Source organism: Periplaneta americana, chromosome 16 (assembly GCF_040183065.1).
Source record: "Periplaneta americana isolate PAMFEO1 chromosome 16, P.americana_PAMFEO1_priV1, whole genome shotgun sequence".
Taxonomy (NCBI): Eukaryota; Metazoa; Arthropoda; class Insecta; order Blattodea; family Blattidae; genus Periplaneta; species Periplaneta americana.
In genome coordinates this window covers 183,952,282-183,970,523 of record NC_091132.1, presented here as the reverse complement: position 1 = coordinate 183,970,523, position 18,242 = coordinate 183,952,282, and the positions used below count along the sequence as shown (strand labels likewise).

General features: G+C 36.0%; 1 protein-coding gene across 1 annotated transcript in view; it reads right to left on the bottom strand.

The window, feature by feature from the left end:
• Positions 1-18,242, bottom strand: part of LOC138692218 (protein eiger-like) — a 137,764-nt gene that overhangs the window by 91,356 nt on the left and 28,166 nt on the right. The window contains exon 2 of the mRNA XM_069815326.1: positions 5,778-6,019. Within this exon, the coding sequence (XP_069671427.1) occupies positions 5,778-6,019 (242 nt within the window). The remainder of the gene's footprint in view (positions 1-5,777; positions 6,020-18,242) is intronic.

Sequence of the window (18,242 nt, the reverse complement as noted above, 5' to 3'; positions counted from 1 at the left end):
GAAACTTTGCGCATACAACACTGAAAGATGGGAGATTCCTCAGAGCTCAACATGACCCCCATTGCGCACCCTGCACAACTCATAACGGTGATGCAATTCAGCCATGTCCGTTGTAACATAAGAGGGGTGATTTGTTGAAAAGCTTGAGTAATTTTTACTCTCAAATCATCAATGTTCCTGGGTTTCTGTGAATAGACAATGTCTTTAACAAAACCCCACATAAAGAAGTCAGGAGGGGTTAGATCTGGGGAGTTTGGGGGCCAAGTCAAAAGATAGTTGCTTCTCGTACTGGGTTTCGCCTGCTACCTCCTGCATGTTTTTTTGACACAGAACCTGTTTCTACAAATGTTCGATACCACAACATTATGGAATCGTATTTAGGTCCATTACGCACACCATACCCACGTCGAAATTCCCTTTGAACTCTTTTAACACTCTCAAATTTATCATACCAAAGAACACATTGTGCCCGCTGTTGATTTGTATAGTCGCGACGCTGTTATTCCCAGCGTGATTCCTCTTTGCTTACGTCTTAGGAAGTGAAGGGTCTATAAAGTCTAGGTAGGTAGTATCGTTCGCCACTTTTGTTCTTTCGTTGCCGAACTATCACATGAGGAATCTATTTGCCACACCGTTAAACATTATCATGTCGTAGCTCCTATGATAATAAATCAAACGCAATGTAATTCAGCAAATAATTGAGCGGCAAATAACGTCCTTGTGTACTTTCTGCGATCGCCAACGAAAGAGCCAAAATGGCGGGCGATTATATTAAGTATTTATCGAGCCTTAGGGAATGCATAACGTCATCATCAGCGAATCACAAGACGCACACGTTTAAATGTAGCCGACCTGCAACGTGATTGGTTGCCGGAAATAAGAGCGACGGGACTATTGTAGCCATTTTAATCATCTACGATTTTCATTTGTCCTTTCTGATTATGCGTTGTTTATTGTCATATATGGAAACTCCCTTCTTTTAATCATAATATAATCAGTAAGAAATTTTTCCTACTATCATAATAGCTCTATAATAATAAATTAATGTTATGAATACCCAAACGGATCAGACTGTATATCAGTAAAATTATAAAACTTAGCAAATCAAGAAGCTGAAGGAACTACTTAACGAGGGGAGAACCGGTTGTTGTTTAGTTAACTGTCCGAAGACACGTCTGAACCTGACAAGTGATACCAAGAAGACACCACTTATGAGGCAACTAGGCCAGGAGATAACGGGGTAGGGTGGCCAGTTTCTTTCCCCCTCCATTGCATACATCGCCGACTAGCTACATATTACACTAGTCAGATTTCAGATGCATAGAAATAATTGTTTTTCCTCTGACACATATCGTCAAGTGAGATGTACTGCGTGATAATAGATGTACATATCAGCCAGAACCTCAGTCAGAGGATACGGGGAAACCGGTATGTATTACTCAACCAAGGCGAGTGGAGTCGCGGGCGTAATGTGAACTATCGCGATGCGGTATTACGAACGCAGGAGCAGTAGCTCCGGGATGCAGGACTCCACTGGCCTTGGTCAAGTAATACCTGTAATTATGACACATTTTCAACAAACTTAGCAATATCAGTAAAAAAAAGGACTTAATAAGGGGAAAATTCATGGATTTGCTTACTACAGGGTCCGGCAAAAAGATGTGACGCTTTTAGGTTGACAGTAACTGTGGCTAAGACAGTTCAGAAGCGGTGGTAGGATAGAAAATGAACGCCAATATTGATGCCATTTCAGTTGCAATGGAACCGTGGAATGTTTGCCGTGGAGATTTTTTTTAAACAAATGATTCAGTAGTTCTTATGCAGCGTAGGTTTCGACAACATTTCAATGTGGGTCGACTTGGGCGAGTTCCCCGTCGTAACACAATTTTATTGTTGGTAAACAATTTCAGAATGACTTCAACATCAAAACGTAAATCAAAACGAAGGGCAAGGATAGGCGATATCACAGGGCATGGTAGGTAGAACAATGCTGAGCTTCAGAGTCAGGCTGCTTCAGGAGTGCATTAGAAAAAAAATGGACGTCGTTTGGAGGGTGTAATTTTGCATTAGTAAATTATAATAATACCTCTTTTCGATAAAATAATAATAACTATACCTTGACTAAAACTACTTCCGACTTGACAGTTTACAGAGAAGGGGGGAGCAATGTTGTCATGTTGCCCATCTTTCGTGTAAGCGAGCGCGCTGCCGATAGATTGCAGTAATGAACAGCTGACATGAACACATACATTTCTAACCAATTTGTTGAACATAGGCATTAAAACTGGTGTACATTATTACTTTTATTAGTCTATTATTATTATTATTATTATCATTATTATTATTATCATTATTATTATTATTATTATTAGTAGTAGTAGTAGTAGTAGTATTCTTCAATGTAATACCGTTAGAAAAGCGTCGAAAGGATTATAAACTGTAAAAACAGGTTTAAATTTAATACGAAGCCTTTACTTGTATGAGTGTCGGCATTCTTCAATGTAATGTTGTTAGAAAGACGTTGAATAAATAGTAAACTAAAAAATATTTATGATTAAAATCTCCACTGCCTTTTTCTTTTCCAATATCAATAACAGTGCCCTTATTAATTTTAACACAAGCAGCAGTTCTAATTACGACTTCAGCCAAAGGTAAAAGAGGCTTGACTCTTTAACGAGGCACCTTGTCCAATATTCTTTGTTCGCCGCCTGCCTTTCCTTCCTTCCGACACTGCACAAGTCACCTGTTTAGAAACTCTCGCAGAAACTAGAAAACACACACTAGCCACACACTCCACCAATGACAACGAAGATAATAGTGTAATATAATTTAAACACAATAATTATCGATACACTAAAACAATAATACAACTAAATAATATTTTTAATTCACACAAAGCACGCGCTAACCGGCCAACTCAGTCATTCCGGGCACTGCATTCACCGCTAGGCCGTGGTATTCACGTGCAGCTTGTAAACATAGACACGGCAACACCGTCCCGTTACCATGGTTACGCGTCTCTCGTGATTGTTTGATTTAAATGGTTGCCATGGTAACATGCTAAAGGCACCATTTGTCAGGTCGGAAGTTGTTTTGGACAGACCATAACTCACATTAAGTTACATCTTGTTGTTTCATTTTTAAAAAATGTCGGATCTTTTTTGCCGGACCCTGTATCAATAGGAAATCAATAAGAAAAAAAAAAAGCTTAAGGGTAAAATTTTCTCTGCGAGGTTAAGGGGTGACATACATCTTTAAGTACTGAAGAATTGGTGAAATTCAGATTTTTAGCAACGAATAAATCTGTAACCTTGAAATGTTATAAGACCCATAATATACGTTATCTCTGAACAGTATACTATTTTGAGATTTAGTGAACTTTTACTGCTACGGGTAATTAGTGATTAAAATTGGCAGCTGCATTGAAATACTGTTTCCCTGATAATTTCCACAAACATCAGTATTTCTCAGTGATTATTTTTTTGTTCATTCTGAATGTCATATTAACCACCTGACGTGGAGTCTCTTAAATTCTATAGTATAAATAATTTCTTAATTTTAACTTCTATTTTAAAGTCAATTGTTTTTTAATTTTATTAGGTCACAAACATTCTTTTTTCAAATAAACTATAAGAATTAAACCAATAGTTCTACGTAGATTTGTTCATAAATATGAAAAACAGTAATATTGTACACAAAATTTCACTGCAATATCTTAAAAACTAAGTTATCAATAGTAATCTCACTAGAGGTTTTGATTTATCTAGACAAAATCAAAACTCGAGTGGGAATTAATTGACTATTACATGATTACAAGAAATAAAGTACTCTAATTCAATAAAAATATTAAAATTCTATTTTACTAATGTTAACTTCACCAAAACATTTGAATGGAGCCGCCATTTTCAGTCGACTATCTCTGCTGGAAACAAATAACGATCGCAAAGCATGTTTTATAGTACCGTAAAAAATTTGCAGTTTGAAATCCTGGCAAACAAACAAACAAACAAACAAACAAATGCTACGGAAGTGATAAAATTGTAGCAATAAGCAGCCATGATTGGTTGAAATAGGTCCTTTCGTAACGTTTTATTGGTCAAAAGTAGTATGACGTAGTAAAAGTGTAATAGTCAGGGAAATCATCTGAATAAACAAAGACTACGGGTGCCATTTTGTTATTTAATTTTGGGCAAGAAGGAAAAAGCTCTCAACTATAAACTATCAGATAAAAGGGAGTTAAATACACGGATATATTATGCGCTTACAAAAAAGAGCCACAGTCATAATGTCCAAATGAAAATGTCCGAAGCAAAAATGTCCAAAGTGTAAAAAGTCCGAACACAAAAATGTACAGTATAAATATGTTCGAACCAAAAATGTCCAAACACAAAAATGTCTGAAGCTAAAATGTCCAAACACAAAAATGTTCGAAGCTAAAATGTTCAAACACAAAAATGTCCATTATAAATATGTTCAAACCAAAAATGTCCAAAACTGAAAAATATCCAAAGCTAAAATGTCCAAACACAAAAATGTCCGAAGTTAAAATGTCCAAACACAAAAATGTCCAGTACAAATATGTCCAAACAGAAAAATGTCCAATGTTAAAATGTCCAAACACAAATATGTCCAAAATATGTATGTTTTGTATTGAGTGTTTGATATCATATTATTGGCAAAAGAATAATACATTTTTCTTTGGACATTTTTGTATTGGACATTACTGATTTGGACATTTTACACTTTGGACATTTTGCACTTTGAATATTTTTGTATTGGATAATTTACACTTTGGGCATTTTTGTATTGGACATTGTTGTGGACATTTTACACACTGGACATTTTTGTATTGGACATTACTGTTTTTGACATTTTACACATTGGACATTTTGCGCTTCGGACATTTTTGTATTGGACATTTTACACATTGGACATTTTGCACTTCGGACATTCTTGTATTGGACATTTTTCACTTTGGACATCTTGCACTTTGGACATTTTTGTATTGGACATTTTATACATTTTGATATTTTGTACTTTTGATATTTTTGTATTGGACATTTTACACATTCGACATTTTGCACTTCGGACATTTTTGTATTGGACATTTTGCACTTTGGACATTTTCGTTTTGGACTCTTGCCCTTTGGACATTTTCGTATTGGACATTTTGCTCTTTGGACATTTTTATGGGACATTTTGCACTTCAGACATTTTTGTATTGGACATTTGACGCTTTGGACATCTTGCACTTTGGACATTTTTGTATTGGACATTTTACACATTTTGACATTTTGTACTTTTGATATTTTTGTATTGGACATTTTACACATTGGACATTTTGCACTTTGGATATTTTTGTATTGGACATTTTGCACTTCGGAATTTTTGTATTGGACATTTTGCACTTTTGACATTTTCGTATTGGACATTTTGCTCTTTGGACATTTTTAATGGACATTTTACACCTTGGACATTTTTGTTTTGGACATTTTGCATCGGACAAAATGACCTGGAACGACAAAAAGATGAAATTGGCTAACTTTTAATTCGTAACAAGAAGAAGAATAAGAAGATGAGAACAGTGTTTTTCGCAATTTTTGTTACTAGCATTTCCCTTACATTTTGCTGGCCTACGTGTTCTTGCACAGCGCCTGAAAATAAACTGCAATCACATTACATTAACCTGGAGCTCGAATTCCAATACTAGGAATGCAAGCTCACACGTCGCGCGCGCGACCTTGGCATATTTCCCGCGCTTTATCGCACTCACTCACCGCGTCCTCGAAGGCCTTGAGCTGCTCCAGCAGGTCCTCCTCCAGCAGGCGGTGCTTCAGGGCGTCCACGTCACGCCGCACGGCGTCCAGCTGCGCGCGCAGCGACGCCGCCTCCCGACCACGATACAGCTCCAGCACCAGCACCGTGACGCCCAGCATGGCCACGCCCACTAGCAGGCACGCCGTCGCGTACTTCCAGGCGACGCCAATCCCGCCGCGTGCACGCGCACGACGGCACAGTCCTGCACACAAACAAGCAGCTCACAGGGACGGGCTTCCAACTCCACAAGGCTACTAACTCGAGACAGCGTTGTGTGCTGACTAGTGATGTGAGAGAGAAAATTTCGCTAAACTGGAGAATTCCCACGGTATCTTTGAACCGTGCCGTTACGTTTAGCACCAAATTTAAGTAAATATACAATCTCGCCAACATAAGAACACGACGTTGGTGTGTGGCGTCGTTGGAGGGAGAAATTTGTTTCTTTTCTCTTTCTCTGCCTTCTTCGTTCTGAACATTACTGAGAGATAGCACCACTGTTAGCTACAAAGTATATTTGCGCAAATATATTGAAGTAGATTACGTGACTTAGATGAGAGTCTCGAGACAAAACAGTTTTGCTATATTTCTTTTTTTTTTATTATTAAATGTTAAGCACAGGAACGCCATTTCGTAATTTTATTTAAGAAACAAGACAAACATATTACCTTTGCACCAAAAACGGATGCTCCCTGGACCAAATTATCCTATTTTATAATTGTTTGAATGAAACGGAAGCCAGAAGTCTTGCACTTTACTAATGCAGTGAATATAGTCACGAATTTTACTACCACCATTTCGATTGTGTTTTGTTTGGCACGGCTCGGTACGGCCTGGTGACTAGTGGCCAGCGAGTAACATCGACTATCGACATTGCTCTGCCGTGGGTATTATCCAGTTGTTCCGAAAATTTTTATAAAACTGATAAATTTTCGAAAAATATTTCCCTCAAATTAAGGCTGGTTCACAATAAACCGGAAACGAGAATCGGAACGAAAACGAAAACGGTAAAATTATTTAAATGTGAGCATTCACAATTAACGAAAAGCTTGCCGGAGCCCGGAATCGGGAACGGAGAGTTGGCCAAGTTTCTACTTTGGCGTTCACATTTCCGATTACAGCCCACTAGATTCATTCTATTGCCATCTAAAAAGCTATTTTTTCGTCGCATATTTTGTAGCAAGAAGACCGTGACATAACCTATGCATTATTTTGTTCTGTGCTGTACATCATGGATCAAGTTTTATTTGATGAGATTCTAATATTGAGTGTTGAGGAAAATCCTCACGTTTACGATAAGCGGCGCGCCTCGTATAAAGATGAGAAAATGAAGGAAAATACGTGGCTTTCAATAGCTGCATCTTTCAACACCGATCGGAAGCGAATCATATTTTATTACTGTAATGGTTATATTAAACACTACATATTCATGCTTCAATTCAATAACTACTGTTGTGTTCATTTTTGTTCTATTACAAATGTTTCTTCTCTAATTATTTTACATTATGGTAGACTTAAAATAGGTTGTGATAATAAAGATGCATGGACATATTTATAGTACCGTACCTAATGAAATGATTCAGTTGAAATTTCGAAGTTGGTTAACCTGTGTTTATGTTGGCTGCCTTGTATTCATGAGAGAACGCTATTGGTCAATTATACACAAATAACATCAGAATGCGTAATATCGACTTTACATATCGTTATTGACATACATATCGATATGCATAGTCTATGTTCTCGGTTTATTGTGAATCAAACATTTTCATATTCACGTCCTCTGCTTCTCGTTTTCATTCTGGTTCTCGTTCCCGGTTTATTGTGAACCAGCCTTTATTCCTTCCTTCGCTCCCTTGCCCTGCAAATTTATTGCACATAGTATTCTCATGTTTTAGCAAACTTTATTAAGGGGAGACCTAGTCTCAGATACATTGTTATATGTAATTAATCACCGATCCACAATTTTTTAGCTATCCATCTGAAATTTGGTACAGATATTTACAATGACTGACTCCATTATGATACTTAATTACAATACCTTACTATGTCAGAAAGCCTAATTACAAATCTACCTAACCTAACCTGATCACAAAATATATGGAACATTTTCTCATGACCTATTAAAGATATGGTTCTGAAATTTTGTACACATTTCCCCTACATTATATGTAATAAATCCCTGCAGACGGAATTTTAAAACTTCAATTTTTTTTTTCCAAAATAAATTTAAAAAATGTAATAATATATTTTTTTAAATATATCATTACTTTGCCAAATTGAAGTTCTTTAAATATTCACCTAAAAACAAATTTCCTGCACGGAAATTTGCATTATGCAATAATAAAGGGATGTACAAAATTTCGTTACATTATCTGAAATAGTCTCTGAGAAAATGTTCCTTGCTTATAGAAAGTCCTAAAGTTTGAATATGCATGCCATACGATTAATTATTTTTTACCTCTTGTAGAGACTGGATTAATCTTGCACAGGATATGGACTGATGACGGGATTATATGAGAGCGGCAATGAACCTGCGGGGTCCTTAAAAGCCAATTGTAAGTAAGTAAGTAAGTATGCTTATTAGTTATTACTTTAAAAAAAACCACGACGCTCGGGTTTTAAAATAAGCATTTACACACTGCGATGCGAACTTGTGAAGAAACAGTACTCATTATGACTTTTCAATATCGAGAACTGGATACACACGGCCTTAAGCTTCAATTTAAGTGAAAAAATATTTATACTTTCCAGCTAATTGGTCAGTGACATCTGCAACACAGATGTTATATCGTTCAGATTTGAAAACAGAGGATTCGCTGCCCATTGTTGTCATCGGCTTGCAGGTACTTTTATGACCGGTCTTAAACAGCGATATTTTGTTTCCCGAATGTTGAAAGATTTCTAAGACCAAAAAATTCCCGATCATTGAAAATTTTTTGAATTTAGAGACATCTGGACCTTTCGACACTATCACGAAAATTATTCTTATAAGAATATTTCTGCTATAAAATACTTATTCATCATAAATGCTTAAAAAAGTAAAATGACAAATTCTAGGTGAATATTTCGCGGCACGGTATAATTTGATATCAGGTCCCGTAACGGGCCGCGGCCCGGCGGTTGAGAAACACTGGTGTAGACGACGCAAAGGGGAACCACGAGGATGTAGTAGCTATAAATAGGCCCTAAACATGCATGTGTAAATGTGCAGTCTATAATAATGTCATAAATGTTAAAAAAAAGACGTTATTTCTGCTCAGTAACTTCAAGAATAGATCTGACAAAAACTGAGATTATTTCAAGTGTCACAGTTTATATTCCGGACGTCATAAAGAATGTTAGCTTTCGTGTTACTATGGAAAGACATGAGAAGTCACAATATTTTCATAATAAAAAGTTTAAATCTCTCTTCTCCTGTCTCCAGATGCATTACAACTGCCAACTTGAGTAGCTTATTAAATTTATTTAGAGTACAGTAGCGTGCAAATTAATCCGAACACGACATATTTTTACATTTCCTGTCATTGTTGGCTTCACAGCTGCTCATACCGCTTTAATTGACATCTGTAGTACGTGTAATTCCATTGTTGAAGGTCTGTCGTTTTTATTTTTTTTATAATATGTGACATTTTGCCTGTCGTTTTGTACTTATAAGCATTTCAGTTGTGTTCAAGACTTAATACTGCAATCCTGTGTACATTCTGTCGTCTTCACGAATGGATACAATTCCACGAAAACGGTCTAAAATTATAACATTAGCAGAGCATTCTTCTATGACACAGAGGCAAATTGCTGTAGAATGTCACATCGGTTTGGCTACTGTTAATTCGATCATAAAACGATACAGGGAGACTGGATCCATCACACCCCAGAAAAAAGGAATCTTGGCCGGAAAAGGAATACTTCACCTGTAGATGATCGTTTAATTGTCAGGAAAAGTAAATTAAATCCTAGACTAACTGCTGTCGACTTAACCAGCGAGTTAATGGCTACCACTGGGGCGAATATTCACGTCACAACAGTGCGGCTTAGGCTTTTGGAAGCTGGACGAAGGGCTCGTAAGCCTATTAAGAAGCAACTGCTAACCCCTGTTATGTGCAAAAAACGCTATATGTGGGCAAAATTACATCAACACTGGACAGTGAATGACTGGAAGATTGTACTTTTTTCCGATGAGTCTCATTTCGAGGTCCACGGCCACCGTGTTTCTTACGTACGGAAAGGATCCGAAAAAGTAACAGCAGCTCATCTCCAACAAGCACCCAAATACTCCCCTAAAGTAATATTTTGGGGTTGTTTTACACATGAAGGGCCTGGAGCATTAATACCTATCAAGGGAATGATGAATTCTGACAAATATATTCACTTGTTGGAAACCAGAATCGTACCCCAGCTGCAAAAATCATTTCCGGATGGCAGAAGTGTGTTCCAACAAGACCTGGCACCATGCCATACGTCTCGAAAAACTACAGAATTCTTCAACAAGAAGAATATTCAGGTACTCCCCTGGCCAGGCAACTCACCCGACATCAACCCCATTGAGAACTTGTGGTCAATTTGCAAACGAAGAATGCAAAAAATGGATTGTTCTACAAAGGAGAAGATTATTTCTGCCCTCATTGGTGTATGGTTTCGCGATGAAGAAATGAAGAATATATGTGGCAAATTAGTGGAATCCATGCCAAATCGTCTCAGAGCTGTTATTAGGAACAAGGGAGGCCACATAGATTACTGAGGTATGTCTTAGATCCTTTTTTTATCCCGTTTGAGTGTTTTTGCATAAGTAATTACGTTGTTCGGATTAATTTGCACGCTACTGTATATACTTACTGGCTTTTAAGGAACCCGGAGGTTCATTTCCGCCCTCACATAAGCCCGCCATTGGTCCCTATCCTGAGCAAGATTAATCCAGTCTCTACCATCATATCCCACCTCCCTCAAATCCATTTTAATATTACCTTCCCATCTACGTCTCGACCTCCCCAAAGATTTTTTTCTCTCCGGCCTTCCAACTAACACTCTATATGCATTTCCGGATTCGCCCATACGTCCTACATGCCCTGCCCATCTCAAACGTATGGATTTAATGTTCCTAATTATGTCAGGTGAAGAATACAATGCATGCAGTTCTATGTTGTGTAACTTTCTACATTCTCCTGCAACAACATCCCTCTTAGCCCAAATATTTTCCTAAGCACATTATTCTCAAACACCCTTAACCTATGTTCATCTCTCAAAGTGAGAGTCCAAGTTTCACAAGCATAAAGAACAACCGGTAATATAACTGTTTTATAAATTCTAACTTTCACATTTTTTGACAGCAGACTGGATGATAAAAGCTTCTCAACCGAATAATAACAGGCATTTCCCATATTTATTCTGTGTTTAATTTCCTTCAGAGTATCATTTATGTTTGTTGCTGTTGCTCCCAGGTATTTGAATTTTTCCACCTCTTCAAAGGATAAATTTCCAGTTTTTATATTTTCATTTCATACAATATTCTCGTCACGAGACATAATCATATTTATACTTTGTCTTTTTGGGATTTACTTCCAAACCTATCTCTTTACTTGCTTCCAGTAAAATTCCCGTATTTTCCCTAATCGTTTGTGGTTTTTCTCCTAACATATTCACGTCATCAGCAGCTGATGTAACCCGTTCAATTCCAAACCCTCTCTGTTATCCTGGACTTTCCTAATGACATACTCTAGACTCTAGAGCAAAGTTAAAAAGTAAAGGCGATAGTGCATCTCCTTGCTTTAGCCCGCAACGAATTGGAAACGCATCTGACAGAAACTGACCTATGCGGACTCTGCTGTACGTTTCACTGAGACACATTTTAATTAATCGAACTAGTTTCTTGGGAATACCAAGTGTTGAAATATTTATCACATATTATTTACCATTATTATTATTATTATTATTATTATTATTATTATTAATACAAATTGATTCAGTATTCTTTGATTTCAGCAAAGTTTTTAACGCAGTTTCATATCATATCTTGGGAAGCACCAGTTTTTCACAAAGTTGTGTAAACTGGTTCAACAACTATTTAAAGTGACGGACAATTCTGTCCCTCAGCCATTCCGGGAAAACTGGGAATTCCAATGAAAAAGTATTTTTCAGAAATATTTGCTTATTGTTAGTGTAAAACATAGACAAGGCTATAAATTTAAATATTGTAATGTTATATTTCCAAAGGAAAATATTTTATAAGTTTTATGGGCATTGAATCTAAGTGGTTTTGGCTGGGTAATAGGCATAAGTACTGTTTTGTTGCCCTTAAGTTTGCAGCACTTGCTCATAGAGAGATCAGTTGTTAATGTAGTATGTTTTTCAATGATCTATTGTTGAAGAAATATTTTGAGAGTCAGCACTGTTAATTCCAGAGCTCCAAGATCAAGGAACGTTTTACTCTATACTATACTCTTCCTGCCATTTATTCTCAGTACTTTGGACTAATAACAATTAATCTTGCAGTTCAAGTGAATATTTTGACTTAGAAATGTCACAGTTGTTTTGAAACAGGAAAAATGAAGGACATTAACTCATCTGTAACATCCGTAACAAAATGTGTGTAACATCTGTGACATGAAAGAAACAGTTATAAGCATAGACCGGAACTTTGGCAGAATGCGTTTTTAAATGTGTTAAATCTATCTTCATTTTGAAAGTAAATCTGTACGAATTACACCTCTGAGATTGAAACGTCGCAGTTTTAGTAGTAGTAGTAGTAGTAGTATTAGTAGTAGTATTTATTTATTTAACTTGGTAAAGATAAGGCCGTCAGGCCTTCTCTGCCCCTCTACCAGGAGATTCCAACTATAATATGAACAATAAAATTACAATTAATATTAAATTTACAATTACAATTACAAATAAAATTACAATTAGTATTAAATTTACAATTACAATTACAATAAAAATCAAAGTACGAAAAGATTACCTGACTAATTAAAGCTAGATAATTTATCAACAGTAATCTCACTAGAGGTTTTGATTTTATCGATAAATCTGCGAGTGGAACACGAGCTGATTTATCTAGAGAAAATCAAAACTCGAGTCGGATTTAATTGACTATTACACGATTAGAAGAAAGTAGGCTATATAAAGATTAGAAGTAACAAAGTGTACAATAAAATATTAATTGGCTTACGAAAATAGAACTGTCTTCAAATGTATTATTGTACCATCTCAACATTACGCTAGATGGCAGTAGTGTTTTATGAGGATGTTTTCTTGTTACCGGTATCAGTTGTGCCAACTATGGAATCATCATTGAACTCTGTGGACTGTTACTAGTCAAGAAGGCTTTGTTGATTCAGTTTCATTTTTATTAAAACATTTGCATTCCATTTCAATCATCCGGATCCCAGTAATCAACGTCACTTGACTGATGATTTTCAATAAATCTTAGTATTAAACAATCTCTGTTACGTGACTATCCATGATATATAGCAGAAGCTATAACAAACATAACCTAAATAATATAAACACGTGTTAGAAAAGTTTTAATTAGGGATGATGAAATAAACAAGAAACGTTTTAATTAACGATGATGAAATAAAAAATAAACATGGATAATTTTAAAAGAAACAATTATTGAAAGTACAATTTTCAAATTTGAATGTTTTGGTGGTTCAGTTGATGTTATATTGGACGTGTGCGTAAAAGAAGTGAACTCGTTGGTGTACATGGTGTATCCCTCAACTCATTCAGGATTTCCGAATGGTGCTCTTCATATATGACCAGTGATCTTTATTAATTCTTGTTCTTGAATGCCAAAATGCGAGTCATATTCGAAAGTGATGTGCATCGACTGGAGTGGTTTGTAATTTTCTGTTTTTTGACGGCAGACCAGTGCAGTTTGAAATGTTGGCAAACAAAGAAACAAATGCTAGGGTAGTGATAAAAATAAACAAATGCTAGGGACGCGATAAAATTAAACAAATGCTAGAGATGCGATAAAATTGTGCGATAAGCGGCCATGATTGGTTGAAAGACGTCCTTTCGTACCGTTTTATTGGTCAAAAGTAGTGTGACGTAGTAAAAGTGTAATAGTCATAGAAAAACAAAGAACATTTTATATTTACTGAATTACAAACTAAACCTAAAATAACAAAATTGTATAGTGATGAAATTACTGGATATTGAAATATTTTGTGATAGATTAAGGAAACTATTTACAAGGAATCAATTACTGACCAAGTGCCTAGTAAGTTTGAGTTTGAATTCAATTTTATTTCGACAGTCCCTGATGCTAGCAGGTAGCGAATGCCAGAGTCTTGGCAGGGCTATTGTGAAAGAGGATGAGTATGAGGAGGTGCGATGGGATGGTATTGTCAGTACTGTTTCATGACAAGAGCGTGTGTTCAGATTATGGTGGGAAGAAAGGTAAGTGAAGCGAGACGACAGGTACGAAGGAATAGAAGAGTTCAAGATTTCGAAGAGAAAGAGAAATGAATGTAAATTTCTTTTTCTTATCTAGTTTAAGCCAACCTGTTGCTTTGAGGGATGGGGTAATATGATCATATTTACGAACATTGCTTACAAAACGTACACACAAGTTATGAGCACGTTGAAGTTTCGTTTTGTTTTCGCTGGAGAGATCAGTCAGTAAAATGTCAGCATAGTCAAAATAGGGAAATACAAGTTTCTGCACAAGGGACTTTTGTTAAGCAAGAGGGGAGATGAACATTTATTCTTTTTAGCACATGGATAATAGAATATACTTTTCTGCAGGTTTTATGTTGCCCTTTTCTGCCTTTCTTTAATATAAATGCCTAATTTACAAAATAAATGCTTTTTTTTTGCCTTCATTTGATTATTTATCTATTATTTATTAATTTATTATTAAAAATCGCCTACAGGTATATTTTAATTCATTTCTATAACCGCTACAATGAAAGTGACTTCATCGAATGTATACTATTGTCTTTCAGTCAGTTCGTAATATTCTCTTTGCAACAATGAGTGCTGCCGTGCAAAAATTTATAACAGCCCAATAACAGTAAGCGTTTTAATTATCGCTTGTGTTTATTTGACAAGGCAACAATGAGTGCGGGTCTAACGTTATTTTTAACGGTTATTTTTCTTTCAGTTTTCATTGCGACGTTGTTGTAGCTAGCTAAATATTTCATATCGCAACATATCAGTACAACCAAACACAAAAATGCACTTTCCAAGGCTACTGGGAAGAATATTTCTTTGCTTCCAACAGTAATTGCAACATCGAGTCGAAAATCTCAATTTGCATTCGCCTTATGTAAAGCTTTTCTTGCTGTCAAAATCCCTTTATGGAGAGTGCAAGGTTGTGGGTCTAGTACAAGGTTTTTGTAATTGCGTATTTTAGCTATTTATAATACCCTTTTTGCCTGCCTATTTTAGCTATTTATGATGCTTTTTTGCCTGACTATTTTAGCTATTTAGGATGCTTTTTTGCCTGACTATTTTAATGGTTATAAGTAGACAATGGATGTGGAATGACTTAAGGAAAAGTGAAGTTGTTTCGTATCGGAGTATATGGCACGTGCCGCGCCGTCCGTCTTTTGCGTACCTGGCGAGTACAGCAGCGTACATAACGAAGGAACCCCGGTCCACATTGTGTTATCCTGCTCAAGTATTTAGTACACGTTGAATATGTTGTGCTGATCCATTCATAATGGCAAAACGTTAAATTCGCTCAGAGATACGAAATGCAATTAAGAAGTATGAGAGTGACTTTTTATGTATTAACGAAGACAATATCGTGTGTAATGTATGTAAAATTGAAATAAACACCAGAACAACTCAGGCTATAGAGAAACACTGCAACAGTACATCGCACAGGAAATGCGTTGAAATGAAATCTGAGGCATCATCATCATCATCATCATCATCATTTAGTTGTGCGGATCTAACGACACGTGCAACATGATGCTCAGTACAAATATTCCTCTAAAGAAATTGAGTGATTCCCATTTTAGAGGTTTTCTTCAGAAATTCTCTCGATACAAAAACTGTTTAAGCGATAGGCGAAGACGATTCAGCTTCGACAACTTACGAGAATATATCGTCGTTTACTGCAAGACTGGTAATTGCATCAATGATGACGAGGACTGAACCTTGCAAGGTATGTACTACAGTACCTTATTTTTCTCTTCCTTCTGACTGTACGGAGATACAGTAGCATGTTGACGTCGTCTGTTTACGTTTAAAAACTGTTCAGCAATGGTCTGAATGAAAAAAAAAGTAACATATAGTAAATGTGCACCTACATTCAACGATAAGTTATGCACTGTCTAATTATAAGATATTTACCGATTATGTTTTTGTAAACTGATTGGATGTCATGAGATTTGCATAGCTTTTATATGGACATTATAAGAATGAATCTTTTTTATTTGAGGCAAAGATATGGGTTTTAAACTTTTTGTTAATAAGGTGTGAAGTAAATTCACAAATCTTGTAACATCCGTGACGGAACCTTTTCTTTATTTTCTGCAATAATAATAATAATAATAATAATAATAATAATAATAATAATAATAATAATAATAATACATTTCATTCAACAACTTTTTTTCTGTAAAATGATACTGATCTTCCAAATCGATTCTACTAATAAAATTTAACAAAAGTCATTTCATTTTCAATATATAGAGTTTGAAAACAGTAAAAATGTAACATCCATGGCAACTGCAAGGGCTGTCTCACGTCTGTTTAGAAAGCTCTAAGATTAAATCAACTTTTAAGCTTTGGAATGCCACAGATTTCTACCTTTGGGTTTCTTCTTTTATAACCTACACAGATTATATCCGAGCGAGATTTGACAGTTTATTATTCGCAGACAATTTAAAAATCTTCCGTGTTAGCTAAAACACTGCTGACTGCCCTTATCCTCAACGTGACATTAACGCAATTATTGCAAAGTAGTCTGAAAACAATGGCATGAAAATTAATGTTCCCAAGACTAATGTCATAAAGTTTTCGAGGGAAACTGATTCTCAACTACTACTTACTGTAGATAACATTCAAATTAACACAATAGATTGTGTTAAAGGCCTTGAAGTAGCTCTATTCTTTGACTGCAAACTTCATTTTCACAAACATGTAAATTACAATACAATCACAGACTAGTACATACAGTTACGAAGCTTGAGTTCTTGAGGGTACTAGGAACAATAGACTATGCCGGTAGTATTTCGCATTGTCTGTGATAAGACGATAGTAGCGATCCTAGTGGTTAGCAACTATCTATGGATGCATATTCCCTACGTATTGAGCTTCGTGACTGTATATAGCCTACTAGACTGTGATACAATCATGTAATCAGAATGTCGGATCTATTCGGCCAATAGCTTATTCTTCCTCTAAGCCTGGTTCTTTACAAATATTTTAAATTAGTGAGATAGAAACTGGAATATACATTTTTGATCTGTTTAAACAACTACAACAGATAAACCAGAAGGTATCTACAGAAAGGTGCATCAGTTACTCATAGATTTCAAAAAGGCATATGACTCGGTTAAGACAGAAGTTTTATATGATATTCTTATGGAATTTGGTATTCCCAAGAAACTAGTTCGATTAATTAAAATGTGTCTCAGTGAAACGTACAGCAGAGTTCGTATAGGTCAGTTTCTGTCAGATGCGTTTTGAATTCACTGCGGGCTGAAGCAAGGAGATACACTATCTTCTTTACTTTTTAACTTCGCTCTAGAATATGCCATTAGGAAAGTCCAAGATAACATAGAGGGTTTGGAATTGAACGGGTTACACCAGCTGCTTGTCTATGCGGATGACGTGAATATGTTAGGAGAAAATCCACAAACGATTATGGAAAACACGGAAATTTTACTGGAAGCAAGTAAAGCGATAGGTTTGGAAGTAAATCCCGAAAAGACGAAGTATATGATTATGTCTCGTGACGAGAATATTGTACAAAATGGAAATATAAAAATTGGAAATTTATCTTTTGAAGAAGTGGAGAAATTCAAATATCTGGGAGCAACAGTAACAAATATAAATGATACTCTGGAAGAAATTAAACACAGAATAAATATGGGAAATGCCTGTTATTATTCGGTTGAGAAGCTTTTATCATCCAGTCTGCTGTCAAAAAATCTGAAAGTTAGAATTTATAAAACAGTTATATTACCGGTTGTTCTTTATGGTTGTGAAACTTGGACTCTCACTTTGAGAGAGGAACATAGGTTAAGGATGTTTGAGAATAAGGTGCTTAGGAAAATATTTGGGGCTAAGAGGGATGAAGTTACAGGAGAACGGAGAAAGTTACACAACGCAGAACTGCACGCATTGTATTCTTCACCTGACATAATTAGGAACATTAAATCCAGACGTTTGAGATGGGCAGGGCATGTAGCACGTATGGGCGAATTCAGAAATGCATATAAAGTGTTAGTTGGGAGGCCTAAGGGAAAAAG